The following is a 22513-nucleotide window of genomic DNA, read 5'->3' on the forward strand; positions in this document are numbered from 1 at the left end:
AGAGGAATGGAAATCCATATTTGTATGCGTTTTACCTTTTCTCATTTTTTTCATATTCAGATTTCACCATTTAGAAAGTTTGTTGTTACTAATTTTTTGTTTATTTATTATGTTGATTTCTATATTTAGCACCAGAAATTGTTGAAGAAAAAATGTTTTTTTTTTTCAAAAGTACAATTTCATCCTTTGTTTAAAATGATTTATTTTTTATTAGGTGTATTTTTATTTTCTAAAAAATAAGCATGTTCTGTTTATGAAAAAAGAATGATTTGATTTTAAACCTTAGCGATCTAAAATGAAGCATTTATATGTAATTGTAGTTTATCAACATATGATTTGTTTCATTGTTGCTATTCGAAGACTGAATCGACTCTTTAAAAAGGTTTTGATGGCTTCACTTATGGTTGTTATTATAATTGTAACTTCATATGAAAGCATTTTACTAAATGGCATCATTGTTTAACATTTTATGATTTCTAAGATTGTAGTTATCGGACTTCCAGAAGAGAAGGGGGTATCTTTCTTTCCATGGTTTTGTTAGACCTGACAAATCTTGAGATTACATCACTGTTTATCATTGGAGATATAATGAGGAGTGACATATACCCTTCTTCATGATGCACTTGGTCGACTGTAAGGTTAAGCCAAAAGATTTTTGAGAAACATCAACTTACTATAATTGATTTCTTAGAAGTAAGAGTTATATTTGTTATCCTATGTCAGAATAGAAATACACTTGAAACATATATTAAATTCTTTTTTTTTAACTTATTTACTTTAAAGAGGAAAATCCTTGACATGCTTTATAAAATGTCATATTAAGATTATCCATCTTGTTGTTTTCAAAGCTTATGCTTAACAAATATGCATTCAACATTCACATCAATTATACTTTAATTTTTCTTTGACCGGTAATGTATGATGCAACTGCTGTTATACTTCATGATGGTTGGCAAGTTGAGGTATATGTTTGTCAATGGCCTTTAATATTTGATCGGTGAAATATTTATAGTTTCAAAAATTTTCTTTTCTGTAATTAATTTTTAACACTATTTTGATTTAATCTAACTTAAAGGAATGACATAAATAATAAAGAACATATAACTGATGTTATCCCTGTAACATCCGGAATTTCAAGTATTATATTTATTCGTTGAATTTCAAGTTTTGTGGAAGAACTCGGCGAGTTGATGCATAGACTCGCCGAGTAGAGACACGAATCATTATCCGGGTGGATGGATGGACTCGGCGAGTCACCCCAAGGACTCGGTGAGTCCACGCTGTTTAATCAAACCCTAATTCCTCGAGTTTGGGGCCTATTTAAGGGGCCTTATGGCCATCATTTGTGGCTACCAGACCCTAGAGAGAAACCCTAAGTGAGATAGAGCGTTTGTGAGAGGAAAGGAGTCATTTCTTGATCATTGTTAGTGTTTTTGCAAATAGAAGAGAACCAAGACAAGAGGAGGCTGAAGAGGGTGCTATTCCAGTGATTCTAGGGCTCAGAGACTTCATTTTGAGGTATTCATTTGACCCTTCTTCAGTTTATGGTGTAATTCTTAGAGTTAGGGCCTTTTAGCCCCTTTAGAGGATGGTTATATGGAGTAATTGGTCCCCTCTCGGGTTGATGCTGTAGATCTGGACCCAAAGAGGTCCAGAGACTCTTTTCCCTTGAGCTTTATGAGTGTTAATGGGAGTTATGAGCTTTGGATGTCATTTTAGAGGTCATATCTTCAAATAAGGCCTTTGAGCCTTTGCATGAGCACCAAGATGTTAGCTTTACGTGATTATAATGCTTTGGGAAGCTGGATCTACGGTTTAGAGGAGCGGATCTGACCTCACGAGGTTAGTTCAGCTTGAGCATGGCATGAACTCGCCAAGTCCAATAGCCGACTCGACGAGTAGGACGAGGGTTTTCCCGATAATCACACAGTTGGTGACTCACTAAGTTGGGGAAGTGACTCGGTGAGTCAGAAGGAATCTAGAGGACAGAGTGAACGATGGTACTCGCCGAGTCAGGAGCCGGACTCAGCGAGTTGGGTCGGGACATGTCACAGATTGGGATCTGTGATGATTTGCAGAATTGAGGATTAACTCAGTAAGTCGAAGGAGGACTAGGAGAGTGAAGAAAACGTGTGGACTCGCCGAGTCATAGTTGTGCACTCGGCGAGTTTGGTCAAGGTTGACCGTTGACTTCGTTGACTTTTAGGGTTGGTCAATGTTTGGACCTTAGAGTCATCGGAAGGGTAGGATAGTCTTTTACCCTTCCTAGAGGATGTATTGAGAGAGAGAGATTAGCCTAGCCCTGAGGGTTGTATTAATTAGAGTATTTATTTCATGAGATTAGGCAGGGGCTAGACTAGAGTTTACCAAGTCAGAGATTTACTGAGATATCCGAGGTGAGTCTTCTCACTATACTTTATCTTGAGTAGGTAATCAGAGTTATGTGATACAATGTTGTATGCTATATATGCGTTATATGTTGCACTGCATTATTCTATGTGATTTATGATGTGCATGTTTACAGATTTAGAACCTGAAGGTTCACAGAGATAGAACCTGAGGGTTCACAAAGTTTGGGTGCACGGACCCACAGAGTTATAGCCCCGAGTGGCTAATATATGTTATATATGGTATTTTGGGGAACTCACTAAGCTTTTTGCTTATAGTGTTTCATGTTATGTGTTTCAGGTACTAGTGAGGATCGCGGAAAGGAGCCGACTTGATCAGTACACACGCGGGATTTTTATGTTACGAGATCTTGGGATTGATATATGTTATGAATTGAGTTTTAAACAATGATGTGTTTATAAATAATGAATGAATTATGTTTTGAAATTTACGGTGTTACAAGTTGGTATCAGAGCCTTGGTTTGAGGGATTCGAGTACACCTTCAGGCATATTTGAACTCAAACTGAGGATTTGAGAAATATTTTCAAAAAAGAACCAAGTCTTCTAAAAAGAGTAAAAGATTTTTGGAAAACACAGAGCAGAGTCGTGTGTACGATCATTCAGCGCCCGAACGGTGATTTCCCAAAATACCCTTGTGTTATATGAGATTGATATGATGTATTCTCGTGCTAGAGTGGGCTAGGTATTCCTATTAGGACTAGAGTGGCCTGATTTGTGATGCCTTAGCCTAGGGGGAGGTGAGCTGCTATGAGATGCTTGAGAGTGAGTAGGTAGCAGTGAGGAGCTTATGAGAGATCTGTTAGAAAGTGGATTATGCATAATAGAGTACTTGGGACTTGGGATCCTAGGAGGAGGACTTGGGGTGTATACTGACACGGTGTGGACGGTAGTATTGGGCCCGTACTACTGAAAACACCGGGGCGGTGTACAGTTCAAGTAAGAATCTTCGGGATGCCATGGATCAAGGAGGGATGAGTTATCGAGTGCGAGTATGCTCGAGTGAGTTTCTAATATATTGTATGTTGTATTTCAGAGGTAGATCATGGTGAGGACACGTCATGCGCCAGAGAGCAGCGAGACTAGTGATGAGGAGATCCGCCGGATCATCCATGAGGAGGTGGCTGCGGCCATCAGGGTAGAGATACCAGAGATGTTCGGGTCTATTAAGACCACACTGATTGAGAATTTTGATGAGCGTTATGCCGCTCTTTCTGAGGCTGCTGTTGCAGCGGCCACCACAACCGTCGCTGCTGCTAGGCCGCAAGGGGGTGACTCGTTGTTGTTCATGGAGTTCAGCAACACGAAGCCACCAGAGTTTGATGGGACGCAGGATCCGGTTGCAGTGATGAGATGGGTATCTGACATTGAGGGGTGTTTCTACACATGCTCGTGCCCGGAGCACTTGAGGGTTCGGTTTGCGCTGAACCAGCTTCGCCTGGGGGCGAAGGACTGGTGGAAGTTCGTGACAGCACACTATTCTCCAACAGAGCTTGTTGCGGTGACCTGGGAGAGGTTCACCGCCATGTTTCGTGATGAGTACGTTCCCTCGGTGGAACAGGATCGGTTGGCACAAGAGTTTTTGACCCTCAAGCAGGGTACGGAATCTGTTACAGCTATTACTAGGATGTTTCATGAGAGGGCAATGTTCTGCCTTGAGCACGTGTCTACTGAGCAGGCACGTATGAGCCATTATTTGAGTATTTTGAGGAGAGATATTCGGGAGTTCGTGGAGAACTCCTCGTACTGGACATTTTCCGAGCTTCAGGAAAATGCCCGGAAGAGGGAGATCGAGCTAGAGACTTAGCCTAGGGAGGAGGCGGAGTCTCAGGGGAGGGATCGGCGACCGACACAGTCCCAGCCGGCAGCCAAGCAGGCCAAGCCCGTTGATCCCAGAGCAGGGAACCAGAAGGGTCGCACTTGTGGAAAGTGCGGCAAGGGTCATGATGGAGTTTGTAGACCTGGATCTTGCTACAAGTGTGGCAAGGAGGGGCATATGGCCAAGGACTGCCCCAAGGGGTTTGTAGCGTGTTTCCACTGCAACCAGACTGGACACCGGAAGGCCGAGTGTCCGCTACTGCGAGGGTCAGCACAGGGAGCTTCTCAGGGGTCTTCCCCTGCTGCTGTTAGAGCTTCTGATAGTCAGCCGGTGAGGACTGAGATGCCGAAGGCTCGGGGGAGAGCCTTCCAGTTAAATGCGGAAGAGGTCCGCGCAGCGCCCGATGTCGTGGCTGGTATGTATTCTTTCATGTATTTATTTTAATGTTTGAGATTTTGTGCTTATATTATGATATGTGTAGGTACTTTTCTTGTGAGTTCTGTACCTGCTTTGGTGTTATTTGACTCAGGTGCGAGTCGATCTTTTATATCGTTGGCTTTTAGTCAGCACATCAGTATTAGTCGAGAGGCATTGAGTCGACCTCTGAGAGTCTCCATCGCCGACGAGAGAGCAGTGTATGCCACAGAGGTGATTCGAGGATGTGTACTCGAGATTTTCGGTGTAAAATTTCCTATTGATTTGGTCCCGATTGCGATGGGGGACGTCTGTGTCATCGTAGGCATGGATTGGTTGAGCACATTTGGAGTCGTTATCGATTGCGAGCGGCAGCTGGTGACTATACGAGACCCAAGCGGGGGAGTTCTTATGGTGTACGACGAGGGTACCTGTCCCGATTCAGCGTTTTGTTCGGCTGCTAGAGCAAGGCAGAGTCTACAGCAGGGCTGTAGTGGTTTCGTAGCGTATGTGATGGATACGAGAGTTGGTACAGAGAGACCGAGTACGGTTGAGGAGGTTCCGATAGTGCGTAAATTCCAGGATGTCTTTCCCGAGGAGTTAGCGGGTGTGCCTCCCGAGAGGCAGGTTGAGTTTCACATTGATTTGATTCCAGGGGCAACACCTATTGCCAAGGCGCCCTATTGCATTGCACCTCCAGAGATGCAGGAGTTATCCTCGCAGCTTCAGGAACTACTGGGGAAGGGGTTTATATGGCCGAGCAGCTCGTCGTGGGGAGCACCAATCCTTTTTGTGAAGAAAAAGGATGGTTCGCACCGAATGTGCATAGATTATCGAGAGCTGAACAATTTAACGGTCAAGAACCATTATCCTTTGCCGAGGATCGACGATTTGTTCGATCAGCTGCAGGGAGCGTCTTGGTTTTCCAAGATTGATTTGTGATCTGGATATCATCAGATGAGGGTGCGCGAGGAGGATATCCAGAAGACCGCATTCAGGACTTGTTATGGGCATTACGAGTTCGTGGTGATGCCATTCGGGCTCACCAATGTGCCTCAGTATGTGTTCATTGACGACATTTTGGTGTATTCGAGATCCAGGGAGCAGCATGAGGAGCATTTGCGAGAAATCCTCAGTATGTTGAGATCGGAGAGGCTTTACGCCAAATTCTCCAAGTGTGATTTTTGGTTATGGGAGGTGCAGTTCCTTGGTCACCTTGTTAACCAAAAGGGGATTTTGGTCGATCCGGCCAAGATCGAGGCGGTGATGAGTTGGGAGGTGCCGAAATCTCCTTCTGAGATCAGGAGTTTTCTAGGGTTGGCCGACAATTGTCGGAGGTTCATCAGGGATATCTCCAAGATTGCTGTTCCTCTCACCAGGTTGACCCGAGAGGGTGTGGTGTTTAGCTAGGGCCCAGAGCAGCAGGCCTCATTTGAGACTCTTCGCCAGAGATTGTGCGAAGCCCCGGTGGTTACTCCTCCAGAGGTAATGGAGGACTTCGTGGTGTATTGTGACGCATCGATATCTGGGTTGGGCGCAGTGTTGATGCAGAGGGGGCATGTGATCGCATACGCATCGAGGCAGCTGAAGCCCCATGAGGCAAGGTATCCCACCCACGATTTAGAGTTGGGGGCTGTGGTGTTCGTCCTCAAGATTTGGCGCCATTATCTATATGGGGTTCGGTGTACGATATACACGGACCACAAGAGTTTGAAGTATTTGATGGATTAGCCAAACCTGAACATGCGTCAGAGGAGATGGTTGGATGTAGTAAAGGATTATGATTACGAGATCCTGTACCACCCGGGCAAGGCTAATGTGGTAGCCGACGCCCTGAGTCGTAGGGCAGAGAGCGCCCCGATTTGGGATATTTGTATGAGATTGACGGTGATGACTCCGGTGTTGGACACCATCAGAGGGGCTCAGGCTGAGGCAGTGAGACCGAAGAACCGTAAGAGAGAGCGAGTTATCAGACAGGTTTCAGAGTTCGTGACCGATGGTAGAGGTCTTATGACCTTCTAGGGTCGGATTTGGGTACCGTTTGTTGGAGAAACACGTACCATCTTGATGGAGGATGCGCATAGATCGAGATTCTTGATCCATCCCGGGGCCACTAAGATGTTTCTGGATCTTAAAAGGGAGTATTGGTGGCCCTGTATGAAGAGAGATGTAGCGTGATTTGTTGAGAGGTGCCTAACCTGTTGTAGGGTTAAAGCCGAACATCAAAGACCGCATGGTAAGTTGCAGCCACTGGAAGTCCCAGAGTGGAAATGGGAGCAGATATCCATGGATTTTATCACCAAATTGCTGAGAACGGCGAGGGGTGTCGATGTGATTTGGGTGATAGTAGACCGCTTGACAAAGAGCGCTCACTTTCTTGCCATTAGTGAGAGAAGTAGTATCGCGGCATGGGGTAACGATCTCGATTGTGTCAGATCGAGATGTGCGTTTCACTTCCAGATTTTGGAAGAAATTCCATGAGGAGTTGGGTACCAGACTGCATTTTAGTACCGCATACCACCCACAGACTGACGGTCAGAGAGAGCGGACGATTCAGACGCTCGAGGACATGCTCCGAGCATGTGTGTTGGATTTTGGCGAAAGTTGGGACACGTATTTGCCCTTAGCGGAGTTTTCTTACAACAACAGCCATCATTCGAGCATTGGAATGCCGCCCTTTGAGCTATTGTATGGGAGGAGGTGTCGGACTCCCATTTGTTGGGGAGAGGTGGGGCAACGAGTGATGGGTAGCACGGAGATTGTACTTCAGATGAAAAAGAAGATACAGCAGGTCAGGCAGAGATTGTTGACCGCTCAGAGTCGCAAGAAGAGTTATGCGGATAGGCGACGATCCGAGCTTGAGTTCCAAGTCGGTGATTATGTTCTACTGAAGGTATCTCCTTGGAAAGGAGTGATTCGATTCAGGAAGAGGGGAAAGCTAGGGCCCCGGTATATTAGGCCATTCAGAGTAATCGCGAGGGTGGGCAGGGTAGCGTATCGCTTGAAGCTACTTGCGGAGTTGGAGCGGATTCATAATACCTTCCACGTGTCTTAGTTGAGGAAGTGTATAGCCGACGAGTCGGCGGTAGTGCCGTTAGAGGATATTCAGGTGGATGCGAGCCGAGGTGCCTCTGGTGCAGGTTCAGTGGCAACATCGGAGAGGATCCGAGTTGACTTGGGAGCCAGAGCGGGAGATTCATGAGCAGCATCCGGAGCTATTTTAGGGATGAGTCTTCGAGGGCGAAGACTGTTTCAAGTGGGGGAGAATTGTAACATCTTGAATTTTAGGTATTATATTTATTCGTTGAATTTCAAGTTTTGTGGAAGAACTCGGCGAGTTGATGCGTAGACTCGCCGAGTAGAGACGCGTATCATTATCCGGGTGGATGGCTGGACTCGGCGAGTCGCCCCAAGGACTCGACGAGTTCACACTGTTTAATGAAACCCTAATTCCTCGGGTTTGGGGCCTATTTAAGGGGCCTTATGGCCGTCATTTGCGGCTACCAGACCCCAGAGAGAAACCCTAAGTGAGATAGAGCGTTTGTGAGAGGAAAGGAGTCATTTCTTGATCATTGTTAGTGTTTTTGCAAATAGAAGAGGACCAAGACAAGAGGAGGCTGAAGAGGGTGCTATTCCAGTGATTCTAGGGCTCAGAGACTTCATTTTGAGGTATTCATTTGACCCTTCTTCGGTTTATGGTGTAATTCTTAGAGTTAGGGCCTTTTAGCCCCTTTAGAGGATGGTTATATGGAGTAATTGGTCCCCTCTCGGGTTGATGCTGTAGATCTGGACCCAAAGAGGTCCAGAGACTCTTTTCCCTTGAGCTTTATGAGTGTTAATGGGGGTTATGAGCTTTGGATGTCATTTTAGAGGTGATATCTTCAAATAAGGCCTTTGAGCCTTTGCATGAGCACCAAGATGTTAGCTTTACATGATTATAATGCTTTGGGAAGCTGGATCTACGGTTTAGAGGAGCGGATCTGACCTCAGGAGGTCAGTTCAGCTTGAGCATGGCATGAACTCGCCGAGTTCAATAGCCGACTCGGTGAGTAGGACGACGGTTTTCCCGATAATCACACAGTTGGTGACTCACTGAGTTGGGGAAGTGACTCGGTGAGTCAGAGGGAATCTAGAGGACAGAGTGCACGATGGTACTCACCGAGTCAGGAGCCGGACTCGGTGAGTTGGGTCGGGACATTTCACAGATTGGGATTTGTGATGATTTGCAGAATTGAGGATTAACTCAGTAAGTCGAAGGAGGACTAGGAGAGTGAAGAAAACGTGTGGACTCGCCGAGTCACAGTTGTGCACTCAGCGAGTTTGGTCAAGGTTGACCGTTGACTTTGTTGACTTTTAGGGTTAGTCAATGTTTGGACCTTAGAGTCATCGGAAGGGTAGGATAGTCTTTTACCCATCCTAGAGGATAGAGAGATTAGCCTAGCCCTGAGGGTTGTATTAATTAGAGTATCTATTTCATGTGATTAGGCAGGGGCTAGACCAGAGTTTACCGAGTCAGAGATTTACTGAGATATCCGAGGTGAGTCTTCTCACTATACTTTACCTTGAGTAGGTAATCAGAGTTATGTGATACAGTGTTGTATGCTATATATGCATTATGTGTTGTACTGCATTATTCTATCTGATTTATGATGTGCATGTTTACAGAGTTAGAACCTGAAGGTTCACAGAGATATAACCTAAGGGTTCACAGAGTTTGGGTGCACGGACCCACAGAGTTATAGCCCCGAGTGGCTAATATGTGTTATATATGGTATTTTGGGGAACTCACTAAGCTTTGTGCTTACAGTGTTTCGTGTTATGCGTTTCAGGTACTAGTGAGGATCGCAGAAAGGCGCCGACTTGATCAGTACACACACGAGATTTTTGATGTTATGAGATCTTGGGATTGATATATGTTATGAATTGAGTTTTAAACAATAATGTTTTTATAAATAATGAATGAATTATGTTTTGAAATTTACGATGTTACAATCCCTTTCTCTCCTAAATAACCTGCAGATGGCACACTAACATTGTGATTATAAATTTGTTCCTTATTTTAATAGCGGGAAAGATGGCTTAAAACAATCACTGACTCCCTATTTACCTGAGCTTATAATTACTTCGCTGGTCTTTTATGTTGTGATTATAAATTTGTTCCTTTAATACTTAATCGTGTTTTCTTGCTATGGATTTAAAGTATGGTATTAAAAAATTAATTATTCATGATTTTTTTTTTCCATTGCAGTGTTGTCAATGTCATATGATACCAAAGAATATGCATTCATTTTTAGATGGTTCCTGAGTATGGCCACTTGGTTGAAGCTATCTTGAACCTTTCATCCATTTCCACATATAATTAACTTTATGTAAACTATAGGCCATAATCATTGCTTTTGGTAGTAATTATATTTGATGCGTAATGTTTCTAGCTGATCAAGAGGCCTTGGATTACCTTTACAAAAGTTACTCAATCACAACATTCTATGTAAGTATATGACATTCAATAATTGCACATGTTAGGACATTGTTTTCCAGTCCTATACTTCTGTCATTTTTGGACCATATCAGACCAGGTTTTCAAATATGTGTATTTCAAAAAAAAAAGACTTGAGTGGATTGTTTTGGAGCTCAAACTATTATTTTTTTACTGAATTTCTTTGTATAAATGTTTGTCTATAATTTAGATTAGAAAAAATATGTATGATATTCGGTTTTTATTTGTTGATTTTATGGGGTTGTAATGGATTTTAGGAAGTCTTGAGTAGATATAAGGAAATTGTCCCTCATTTAAAGCTTGTAGGTTTGAGATCTTATATCTATAGTATGTTCTAGAATGCTACATAAAATTGACCACTTTTCCATTTCAGCCTCTATGTTTGTATTTCATGTTTTTACAGGACCAACATCATTCATGTCGTTGAACATGCTATGACTATTGTTGAACATAGCGGGGGCCAGTATCAATTGCTGTTATTTATTAAAGATAGGCAGGTGATTTTTTATTGATTTTTATAAATTTAATCTCTTGCAATTTTAAAAATTTCATAATGAACCTATAATTAAATTTAAGGTAACAAGAAGTGCCTGGTAATTTGAGTCCACAAGAACAGAAAATAGTCAACGCCATAGTCTGAATCAACAACAGATGATGACTTAAACAAGGCATTCAGTGAATACGGAACAATCACAAGTGTTGTTTTGATGAGAGATGCAGAAGGCAACTCCAAATGTTTTGGTTTTGTTAAATTTGAGAATGATGAAGATGCTGCTAAAGCAGTAGATGGTCTTACTGGACAGAAGTTTGATGATAAAGAATGGTATCTTGGAAAAGCCCAGAACAAGACAGAAACATTACAGGCACTGAAACTACAATTTGAACAGACCATGAAGGAGGCTGTTGACAAATCACAAGTGCTGAATCTTTATATTAAGAATCTTAATGATACCATTTCTGATGAAAGCCTCAAGGAGTTCTTTGCTCCTTTTGGTACCATAATTTCTTGCAAGGTCTGTTAATCAATAATCATTAGATACAAAACTAATTTCATAAACTGGTCATTAGTTATTTAATTGTATATGTTTAATTAACAGGTCATGCGGGATCCCAACGGAACTAGCAAAGGATCAGGCTTTGTTGCATTTTCCACTTCCGAGGAAGCTTCTAGAGTTGTAAGCAGTTATTATTATTTTATTATGTTTGGATATTTTATATTAGAAGTTAAAATTTTTGTATCTAATTTTATAGTCGTCCGAGATGACTGGGAAGATGATTGCTAGCAAGCCTCTTTATGTTGCACTTGCTCAACGCAAAGAAGACAGAAGGGCAAGATTGCATGTTTGTTTACATTTTTTTTCGTAAACTGAATTTGTGTCCATTTTTTTAAATAAAAATTGGTGATGGTTTAAATTGTATGAAAGTAGGCACAGTTTTCACAGATGAGGCCTATTGCAATGACACTAGCTCCTGGTGGTCTCTGCATGCCAATGTACCCCCTGGTGGTCCCGGTCTTGGTCAACAAATGTTTTATGGTCAAGCTCAGCCTACCTTCATTCCTCCCCAAGTAATTCCAATTTCAATTCCATCTTTTTACGAAAATAATTTTGAATTATGGTTTGTTTATTGTGTGGATGCAGCATGGTTTTGGGTACTAACAACAACTTGTGCGAGAGATCAGGCCAATAGGGGGTCCAATGCCCAACTTCTTCATGCCAATGGTTCCGCTAGGTCAGCAAGGACAGCGTCAAGGTGGCAGGCAAGGTGGCATTCCCAGTCAACAGAATCAACAACAACATGTTCACCTTATGCGACAACAGATGGTCCCACGTGGGCGGATGTACCGTTACCCACCGAGACGTAACGTTGGTGAAGTCCCAATGGGTTCCATTCCATACTGAAAGCAAACTACCAAGATCAAGCCAAAAACACACACTGCACTCCTACGTATTTTCACAGAGAGAGAAGATGCAGCAAAGCTTTTTGTCTATTTCATTAACTGCTAAAAAGAGGAAACTTCAAAAGTACTTTAAACAAAGGAAATGCAAGCTACCTAAAAATGTGGACAACCTCCCACTTCTTGGCTACAACCGGAAAAACATAAAACGTGGCCTACATGGCCTAGAAATATTCAAACCTCAAACTAGGAAACAAACATGACATAAGATACCCTTTAGTTTCTGAATTATACCAACAAATTTCCCCTTAATTCAGAGACTTCATTCCAAGTTTTTGCCTCATCTCCTTGAACAAAATTCTAGCTAGTGGCTTTGTAAATACATCTGCTCGCTGCTCATGACCTGCAATGTGTTTCACAACCACATCCCCTCTTTCAATGCATTCTCTAATAAAGTGAAATCGAGTGTCTATATGTTTGCTCCTCCCATGGAAAACCGAATGCTTTACTAATTCAAGAGCAGATTTGTTGTCGATAAAGATTGTCACGGGACCAATCTTTTCCCCTGTTATCTCTTTGACCAAACGATGAAACCACACCCCTTGACATGTCGCCATATTCGCTGCCATGAACTCCGCCTCGCAAGATGACAAAGCTACACATTTCTGCTTTTGAGAATTCCAAGTCACCAAACTATCATTCAAGTAAAATGCCATTCCACCGGTACTTCTTTTTAAGTCACGTGCATGATTGTTATCCGAAAAACCAATCACCTCATTCTTCTCGGTATTTCGTGCATAGAATAGTCCAAGATTAAGGGTTCCCTTTACATACCTTAGCGTTCTTTTCACTGCTTGATGATGAAGTTTAGTGGGCTTCTCAAGAAAATGACTGACAATTCCAACAACATATGATAAGTCTGGTCGAGTATGGCACAAATACCTCAATCCGCCCACAACGCTCCTGTATTCAGTGGGATCCACACATTCCCCTTCTTCATCTTTTGTCAATTCCATCTTGTACTCCATTGGAGTTTCAGCTCCATTACATTCCTCCATACCAAATTTTCCCAATAAGCCTTTCGCATACCCAGTTTGCTTGAGACTGATTCCATTTTCACTTTGCGCTACCTCAATACCCAAATAGTATGACAACAGCCCCAAGTCGCTCATCTCAAACTCCTGATTCATCTGTTGTTTAAAGTTGTTTACTTCTCTTTCACTTCCTTCGGTGACAATGAGGTCATCAACGTAAACCACGACTATCAATATATTATCTCATGACTTTCTGGTATATACAGCGTATTCATGAACACATCGAGTGAATCCGATCTGTTTGAGGTACTTGTCTAGGCGAGCATTCCAAGCCCGGGGAGCTTGGCGTAGACCATACAACGCTTTCGATAACTTGTATACCATTTGACTTTTAGCTTTGTTTACAAATCCCTCCGGTTGTGATACATACACCTCTTCCTCCAATTTCCCGTCCAAGAAAGCCGACTTCACGTCTAAGTGATGCACTCGCCATCCATTCTTACCCACGAGAGCCAGTAGAACTCTCACTGTTTTGATACGAGAAACTGGAGCGAATACTTCGTCAAAATCAATACCCTGTTTCTAAACATAGCCCTTTGCCACTAATCGAGCCTTGTGCTTTAAGATGTTACCGTCTGGGTCTCGCTTTAACTTGAAGACCCATTTGAGGCCAATTGCTTTCCTTCCCTTTGGTAGCTTCACCAACTCCCATGTTCTATTCCTTTCGATGGAACTTAATTCTGATTTCATGGCTTTCACCCACTCAACATCTCTCTTTTCTTCTCCAAAAGTGGTTGGTTCTTCTTGATCGAATGTGAGTAACAACTCTTCTTCTTCTCTGTAGATGTCTGACAATCGACGATATCTGTTTGGTGTACCACCACCCGTTGTCTTTGAAGTAGTTGTTTTGGATCCAATTGAGCTTTGAGGTGTATTAGGGTTCAATGAGGTTGTATGTGGACTGTTTCTTGGAGTACCAGGGGATTTTTCACTTGGACTATCTTCATCAACGAACTGGGTTTGTTCATTTGGGCTAGATTGAATTCCGATTTGGGCCTGCTCACTTGGGCTCAAATTTTCTGATGGTGTATCCCCATAGCTGAAGCCCATTGGCTCATAGGGCACGTCTCCATGTGCCTCCTCATATTGACCATCACTATATCCTTCAATTATTAGCCGACTTCCCAGATTACTTTTAAATTTTTCTGAACTTTGCCATATCCACCCTTTATCTTCATCAAAACATACATCCTTACTCACAATTATTTTACCGGTGTTGGGATCGAGTAGCCTATAAGCTTTAGTTCCCAGTTTTGTTCCAAGATAAACACAAGCTTTGCTTCTATCTTCCAGCTTTCTAAGATGACCTTTCACAATCTTTGTGTGAGCTAAACAACCAAACACCCTCAAGTGTTCGATATTGGGTTTTCTTCCAGACCAACACTCGTATGGCGTGATGTCGTTTAAGGCTTTTGTAGACACTCGGTTGAGTACATATACCGCGTGTCTTGCTGCTTCTCCCCACAACTTTTCTGGGACAACTTTGAATTTCAAAATCGTCCTGATCATCTCCACTACAGTTCTATTCCTCCTCTCTACAACCCCGTTTTGTTGTGGGGTGTAGGGCGCTGTGTAATGACGCTTGAGGCCGGTTTCATCGCAATAATTTTCGAATTCTTTTGACAAAAATTCACTTCCTCTGTCAGTTCTGAAAACCTTCATCTTATCTCCTGTTTCGTTTTCTACCAGAGTCCGAAATCTTTTGAAAGTGGCATACGTTTCATCTTTAGTGTTCAAAAGATAAATCCACATAACTCGAGTGTAATCATCCACAAGAAGTAGAAAATATTGTTTACCTGATGGTGTAACAGGCGTTATTGGTCCACACAAATCACCATGGACCAACTCGAGTCTTTTTGTTGCTCTAAAATTTGTTTGAGTTGGTTGTGGATTTCTCACTTGCTTCCCGATCAGACAGCCCTCACAAGGATTCGATGGAACTCGTACAAGTGGCAACCCCAAAACAACTTTCTTTTCTGCCATCTGTTTAATGGAGGCAAAATTCACGTGACCTAGACGAGCATGCCACAACCAATTTTCTTCACACTGTTCACCCAGCAGACACTTTCCCTCAACCTCGTTCAAGATAATTTTGTACAACCGATTAGGCGACCTTTTGACCTTCATTAACAACCTCCCGGTGTGATCATGAACCCATAAGAAATCTCCAAGAAGGACTATCTTATCACCTCCTTCAGCCAACTGACCCAAGCTTATAATATTACTGCATAAGCTTGGAATATAATAGACTTCCCGGAGCAATCTTTGTTTGCCATTTTTACACTGGAATAAAATCGCCCCTTTTCCTTCTATACGGACTCTTGAGCCATCTCCAAATCTGACATAACCTTTTACTTTATAATCAATTTCACGAAACTTTTCTTTTTCCCCTGTCATGTGATTACTAGCCCCATTATCCAAATACCACACTTTGGATTTGTTTGTCTTTTCCCTATCAGACCTCAACTTTGGAGTGACTCTCTCCTCATTCAAAAATACTTCCTCAATAACTTCATTGGTATTGAACGCGGACAGCAACAAAGCAGGTTCATAATCATTATTCATTACTTGGTTGAGGTTGGCTTCTTGATTCCGTTCTCGACGAGGATTCCGACATTGAGCAGCATAATGCCCAAAATCTTGACAGTTATAACACTGTATTCTTCCCCTCTCCATGTTACTTTCTGATCCGCAACCTCCTTCACGATTCTGATGAAAATTGCCACCACGTCGCCCTCCGCGACTGGACCAGGTACCACCTCTCCCCCGGCCTCTTCCTCGACCACGAAAGTTGACATTTGACCGGTTATCTCGCTGAGATGGTTTCTGATTTTCATTTCTCTTTTTCTTTTCTTTATCAACCTACTCTTGGTGAGTTAACAAAAGCTTTCTATCTGCTGTTTCTGTGTTCTCACTGTGACCCCGGATTCGCTCTTCATGAGCCTTCAATCTCCCTACGACCTCTTCAACTGTCATCTTCTCCAAATCAGCAAATTGTTCAATAGTTGATGCTATTTGAACAAATTTTGACGGTACCGCACGGAGTAGTTTTTTCACTACATAATCTTCTTCGATTTTGTCACCCAATGCACGTATGTTACTGACAACATTATTCACTTTCATAGTGAATTCATCGATAGTCTCTGTGTCCTTCATACTCAAGATTTCGAACTCAGCCTTCAAGGTTTGGACTGTCGCAGTCTTAACCCTGTCCGCCCCCATGAACATGGTCTTGAGCGCTTCCTACGCTTCCTTGGCCGTTTGTTTCTCCGCCAATGACAACAATAGATCTTCCGGTATACCTTGATAAATGGCCGCCATTGCCATGTTATCCTTCTTTGTCTCGACAACTGTGTTCGAGGTACGAGGTTCGACTGCATCCCAGACACCTTGAGCCTGCATAAATACACGCATTTTGATTGCCCACGCTGTATAATTACTTCTCGAAAGCATGGGGTAGTGAAGGGTGATGGGTCCGTCTTTTTCAGCGTTTCTATCACTCATATTCTGTGTGCGTGGTTGATACTTGGTCATACATCAAGTTTAGCTCTGATACCAAATGAAAGCAAACTACCAAGATCAAGCCAAAAACACACACTGCACTCCTATGTATTTTCACAGAGAAAGAAGATGCAGCAAAGCTTTTTGTCTATTTCATTAACTGCTAAAAAGAGGAAACTTCAAAAGTACTTTAAACAAAGGAAATGTAAGCTACCTAAAAATGTGGACAACCTCCCACTTCTTGGCTACAACCGGAAAAACATAAAACGTGGCCTACATGGCCTAGAAATATTCAAACCTCAAACTAGGAAACAAACATGACATAAGATACCCTTTAGTTTCTAAATTATACCAACACATACGACATCGGAAACGGAATGCAACTTTGTGAGCCAGGAATGGCACAGCTGATTCCGATCGGAGCTTTGGCTTCTGGTCTTGCAAATGCTTCTCCAATAGAACAAAGAACTGTAAGCCCTTTCTTTTTCGTTTTATTTAAATTTTGTTTTTGTTGAATTTGGATCGAGGGTAAAAGTGTAAATATGATGTATTTGGTTGTGTGTAGATGTTGGGGGAGAGTTTGTACCCGTTGGTGGAACATGAAGAGGGTGACTCAGCGGCTAAGGTAATAGTGATGATGTTGGAGATGGATCAGACAAAGGTGCTTCATTTGTTGGAGTCTTTGGAATCTTTAAGGCGCAGGTGGCTGAGGCTATGGATATGTGTTGAGGAATATGGGTGGTCATGGTCAGGGTGGAGTTGGAAGCCCTGCTGATGAGTTTGCCGCTTTGTCATTGAATGATGACATTGTTTCTTAAAATTATCGATGTCTGAGGTTTTGAAACCTTAGAGGTAGTTATGTTTGGATTTGTTATTCGGTTTTTGGTTGTTTGAATTGAGTGAGTTGTTACTTGTTAGGAGTTCCTTTTGACTATTTAATATTTGAGAAATTAAATATCCTCTTACTTTTCTTCCTACAAATCCTCATAACCAATTAAATGATGACATGTGTCATTTTAGTATACTAAACTATCATTAAATGAACATTAAATATGAAAAATGTCATCATTTAATTGGGTAGGAATATTTGTAGGAAAAAAAAATAGAAGGATATTTAATTTCTCTTAATATTTATGTGTGGTTGAATTTTGAAATGGTTTCTTATGTGTTGAGCTTGGTTGGTTATGGTTGCTCTATTTATTGTTCTTTAATGTTTCCATAATGTTGATGATATATGCTTGCTTTTGAAATATCTCAAGCTAATAACTTGACCAAAAAAACCAATAAGATATACTGGTTTGAATGATTTTTACATTTAGATTTTACATGACAGTAATTGCAATTAAATTAATAAGTACCATGTCTGTTAGGTACAAAATTGAGTAATCTAACCAACACATTTTTTATAAAGTAACCATTATTTTTATTTTTATTTTTGAAAAAAAATTATGTACATTGGAATGGGATTTTGGAGTGGAATTATCCAGTCCAACCCAAAGAAGAATTAATATTCGATTCCAATGAGTTGGTAGTTTTGCGGGTAAGTTCTTTATTATTTTACTTGTATTTAATAAATATTTAATTATAACTATAAAATTGTTTATCAGGAACACGTAGATCTTGACTGAAAAACAAATTCGAAATGTTGTATTAATTGATAGTAGGTGGTTATTTTAAATTGGTAATGTTTTGTATATCATTTTATTGCATTGCTATTTGAAGGTGAGTTGTTGTAATGATTTTTTTAACAAAATCGATTGGAAAATTTTATTTTCTGTTTAACTTACAAGTACATTGCCTAAAATGAGAATTGGCTTAAAGTATGTTGCTATTTTTTAGCATTCAACCTAAAAAGGAAGGGTGAGTTGAGACAGTTTTTAGAAGAACAAAAAATAAATATAAATAAATAAAGGACTTTAGGGGATTTACATTGTATATTGTTTCTATGCAGTGTCCTTTCATTTTTTTTATGCATTCTACTTTGATAAAAGCTATCCAATATAACATTGTACTTTTTTAAAGGGGGATTGGGACGATTTGGTATTTTATTGCTATCTTGGGTCTGTTTAGGTGAGAAAAGGGGGATGTTGTGGGGAAAATTGGTGGTCAGAATGTTAAAAAATGTTACTATAAGTACCAGTAATAACCTTATTGCCTGAAGGTATGGTCTATAACTCTTCCTATGTTTTTTTTTTCACAAATGGTCAATTTCATGGCATAAAGATTGGAAAACAAGAACTCATGTCTTTTATCATGTTCCAGGTTGGTTTAATCCAGATCCAGGATAAATCGTAAAATTATGGTATCTTTTTATGTTTCATACTTTCATAGCAATATACTTCTGTTTTTTGTTCAAATATAACATCCTATTTTTATTTTCTGCTTTGCGAATAGCAATGTATTTTTAATTTTTATCAAATATAGCATCGTATTTTTGTTTTCTATTTTGTCAAATACAGAAAAATGAAAGTAGAATGTTATATATATATATATATATATATATATATATATATATATATATATATATATATGGTATATATTCCAAAGTACATTGTTATTTTCTTTATGTATCTTTTGTTTGTTTGTTGTGTGATCTATATTTGTGTTAGTTCCAACTGATGTGTTCTTCTATGTGTTCTTCTATGTAGTAGCACACTAGAATATAGTGGACACTTTTGTGCTTTGATCAGTTCATGAACTTCCTATTTTATTATTATTATTATTTTTTTTATTATTATTGTACCAACTTTTTATATCTTTTATATTTTATCAAATATGTATGTTTTTTTATATGTTCCCCGCGTTTTGCGCAGGTGATACTCTAATTCATTTTAAAATCATTCGATATTTCACTTCTAACGATCACATACCAAAAACATGCACACTTCATTTTAACAAATATGTTATACATGAATTACAAACTTAATTAAAAGGAAACCACCAGCCGGTGTACACCACTCAAGTTATTAGAATCGAATATATATATTTATTACAAAATACATGCATATATGCTATATATCAAGCCGCCTTAGGATCAATGGCAAATTATTCAAACCATACGTAGTTACAACATTAAATCATACTAATATATATTATGAGATTAAATCACTGATGTAGCCCCACGTCCAGAATACCAAACTGCAGGTTTTGGTTTCGTCATGCAAGAAACCATATTAACCAGCGTTTCCTTGGCTTTCGAGTACACCGCCCTAAAGCGTATCCTCTGGAATGGAAAAGACGTAAATACAAAAATAAGGACAGGGAAGAACGAAATGGCGTACAAGGTGATGTCTGTCCACTTCCTCCCACTGCTGACAGTTAGAATGAGCGTTGATGCGAACGCCAGCATCAACATCGCCACGGAGATCGTCAACATCACAAGCCCTGCTTTCAACTTCCGACCAAGAGATCTTTCGAAATCCTTAAACCGATATGATGATGTGATGATGTTGAGAAACATGATAACTGATGTCAAAGCTGCTGAGAGCGACATTGCATCTGCTACTGTAAAAAAGAAGAACAAAGGTTTTTCCTTAAGAACTGGCTGACCCGTCTTTGGATTTGGACCTCCGGGTACTGTATACGCTGCCGCAAACGCAACGGTGGCAATCAGCACTGCAACAACTGTGTAATTTTTCGCATTCTCGGTCATCCATTCTTTGGCTTCCTTACGACGTTCATCATTTCCCTCATTAAACTCCTGTTCAGCAGTCTTGGATCTTGAGTTCAACTTCATTTTGTCCAAGGTTGTACATATTTTCTCTACTTTCTGCACAATCCATGAGAGAATATATTTCGAAAATTATTAGAATATGATTCTGGTTTTATCTGAATATAAACGGAATTAATGCATGCATGCATATATGTTAATTAGAACGATGAACTGACCTTAAACATACGCATATTATCTTGCAGTACGTACGCAGGACCTTTTAAATCCGAATCGACATCTTCTACCTCTTCGGCAACCATATGGAGCAAGGTGTTTGCATCGTTATCGATCTTTCCTCTCAATCGCTGCTTTGCATATCTCGTATTGACCACCATATCAAAAATTTCGTGGTTACGATTTTTGATTGCTACATGTAAAATGTTACGCCCATCTTGATCAATATGTTCGATTGCCTGAGGGTACAAAGTTAGTATTTCCTCAACGATCTGCGGGCACCCATGTTTCGTTGCTAATAACAGTGGAGTATCCGGCAAACGAGCAGCAGATTCATAAGTTATGATTTCTTCTTGTGTTATGGATGAAGTTTTTCCATATTGATGAACTTTGGATCTATGTTTTGTTAACCTTGATGCAGTTTTTTCCCATGAAGTGTCTTTTTTTACCAGGAGCTTAACTAGTTTCATTGCCCATTCGCATTTGAACTTCTGTTTTCGCAACTTCTTCAAGGGGGACAACATCCAACTGGTGTCTTCAACATTTGGATCAATTACTAGCATCAAAAAGTAGGAATTAAAATTTATTAGTCTTTTTCACAACAGCATAAGAATAGCATAGAAGTGCATATATGGTTAGTATCATCATACAGTTGTATATAATGCGCACGAAGAAATTATCTGGAGGGGGTTCTAGTGGACGGCAGGAAAGAAGTTGAAGAGGTGTCATCCCGTCTTCATCCTTTTCATGAATTAAATGTTTATGCTTCACTGCTATCTCATGACACATCCCTGCAAAAACACATACACGACATAAGAACCATTTTAATCAAAATCGAAATATGACAAGTATATATAGTTATATACTTACAGTAGTTTCTGCTAAGAATTGCTAGATGGAGTATGGTAGATCTATCATCTCTTAGAAGAAAGGTTTTCAAATCAGGTCCCTGATTTGTTTTAGTGACTTGATCATGTAGGAACTTAAAGATCTTAGTCTTGCCATGTCGAGCTGCATAGAATAAAGCGGTCTCTCCTTGCTTGTTGGCCATACTGAGCAACATAGGAGCCCTTCGTAGCATTTCCGCTGCAGCTACAACTGTCCTATTGTTAGTGCCCGCCTCATGGAGGATGGTACTTCCGCCATTATTTTGCCAAGTGAGTTTGTGAGAATCGGACAAAGGCACCATGTTCAGGAGCTGAAGCACAAGATCGTTTTTCTTGTGGTAAGTGGCAATATGGATGACGGTATCTTCATGTATTGTAACTGTATGCAATGGACCCTTGGGAATGCTTGCACATATGTCGAGCACTTTGTCGTCGTCCTTCTGCATCAGAGCTTCATACAACTGGGAATTAATCTTCATGTCTTCGGTATCCATGGGGAGAGAGAGAGAGAGTGTGTGTGTGTGTACGTGTGTTTGAGTTTTGTTTATCAAGACCTTGTAAAGCCTAGTGCATATATTTATAGACACATTTGTTATTAGGAAGCTAGACATAGTTAGAAAGCACTTGTATAGTTTGTGAATAATTCTAAACGTGTATGATAATCTTCCAACCTTTCAAAAAAGGATGTCTGCCAGAGTTTTTCAAAGTATAGAAATATAGAATCACAAACTACTTATTGAATAAGATTCATAAGATACCAAATGTTGATAAACCAAAGATTTTGAGTCTAGGAAATCCGTAATGAATCGTTATATTAATATCCTTTCACTTTTTAAACAACTTTATTATTTTTGTTTCATCAAATAAGTCATAGATTTCTATATAAATTCAATGAAATATAATTTTTTTAAAGAGAAATCATTTATTTTTTAATCATTTTATATTAAATAAATAACTTTTCCCAATGAACTAGTAATGTATTCTTTAGACTAAACGGTATGAACAACGCCCACAGCTGTTTTTCTGACGTGACCAAAGCCTCAACGCCGTGGTAACGGCACAAACACCATCCCTCCTCCCCGTTTTTGCACGTTAAAAGCCTCCCGTGGTT

The 22513-nt window shown here is 40.6% G+C and overlaps 1 protein-coding gene and 1 pseudogene across 1 annotated transcript; one reads left to right on the plus strand and one right to left on the minus strand.

Annotated features, from left to right (window-relative positions):
- The window catches only part of LOC145098658 (polyadenylate-binding protein 2-like), a 54341-nt pseudogene extending 36894 nt beyond the window's left edge, over positions 1-17447 (plus strand).
- Positions 17448-19496: 2049 nt separating this feature from the next.
- LOC145102183 (uncharacterized) lies at positions 19497-21960 on the minus strand. Its single transcript, XM_079039563.1, has 4 exons — positions 21386-21960; positions 21166-21306; positions 20518-21071; positions 19497-20398 (listed from the first exon to the last, which is right to left on the minus strand). The coding sequence occupies exons 1-4, from the start codon at positions 21894-21896 to the stop codon at positions 19730-19732; spliced, it is 1875 nt and encodes a 624-aa protein (XP_078895689.1). The 5' UTR covers positions 21897-21960; the 3' UTR covers positions 19497-19729.
- Between the last annotated feature and the right edge of the window lie 553 nt (positions 21961-22513).

The sequence above is a fragment of the Lactuca serriola genome, chromosome 4 (assembly GCF_051521515.1).
Source record: "Lactuca serriola cultivar US96UC23 chromosome 4, Lser_US96UC23_V15, whole genome shotgun sequence".
Classification (NCBI taxonomy): domain Eukaryota; kingdom Viridiplantae; phylum Streptophyta; class Magnoliopsida; order Asterales; family Asteraceae; genus Lactuca; species Lactuca serriola.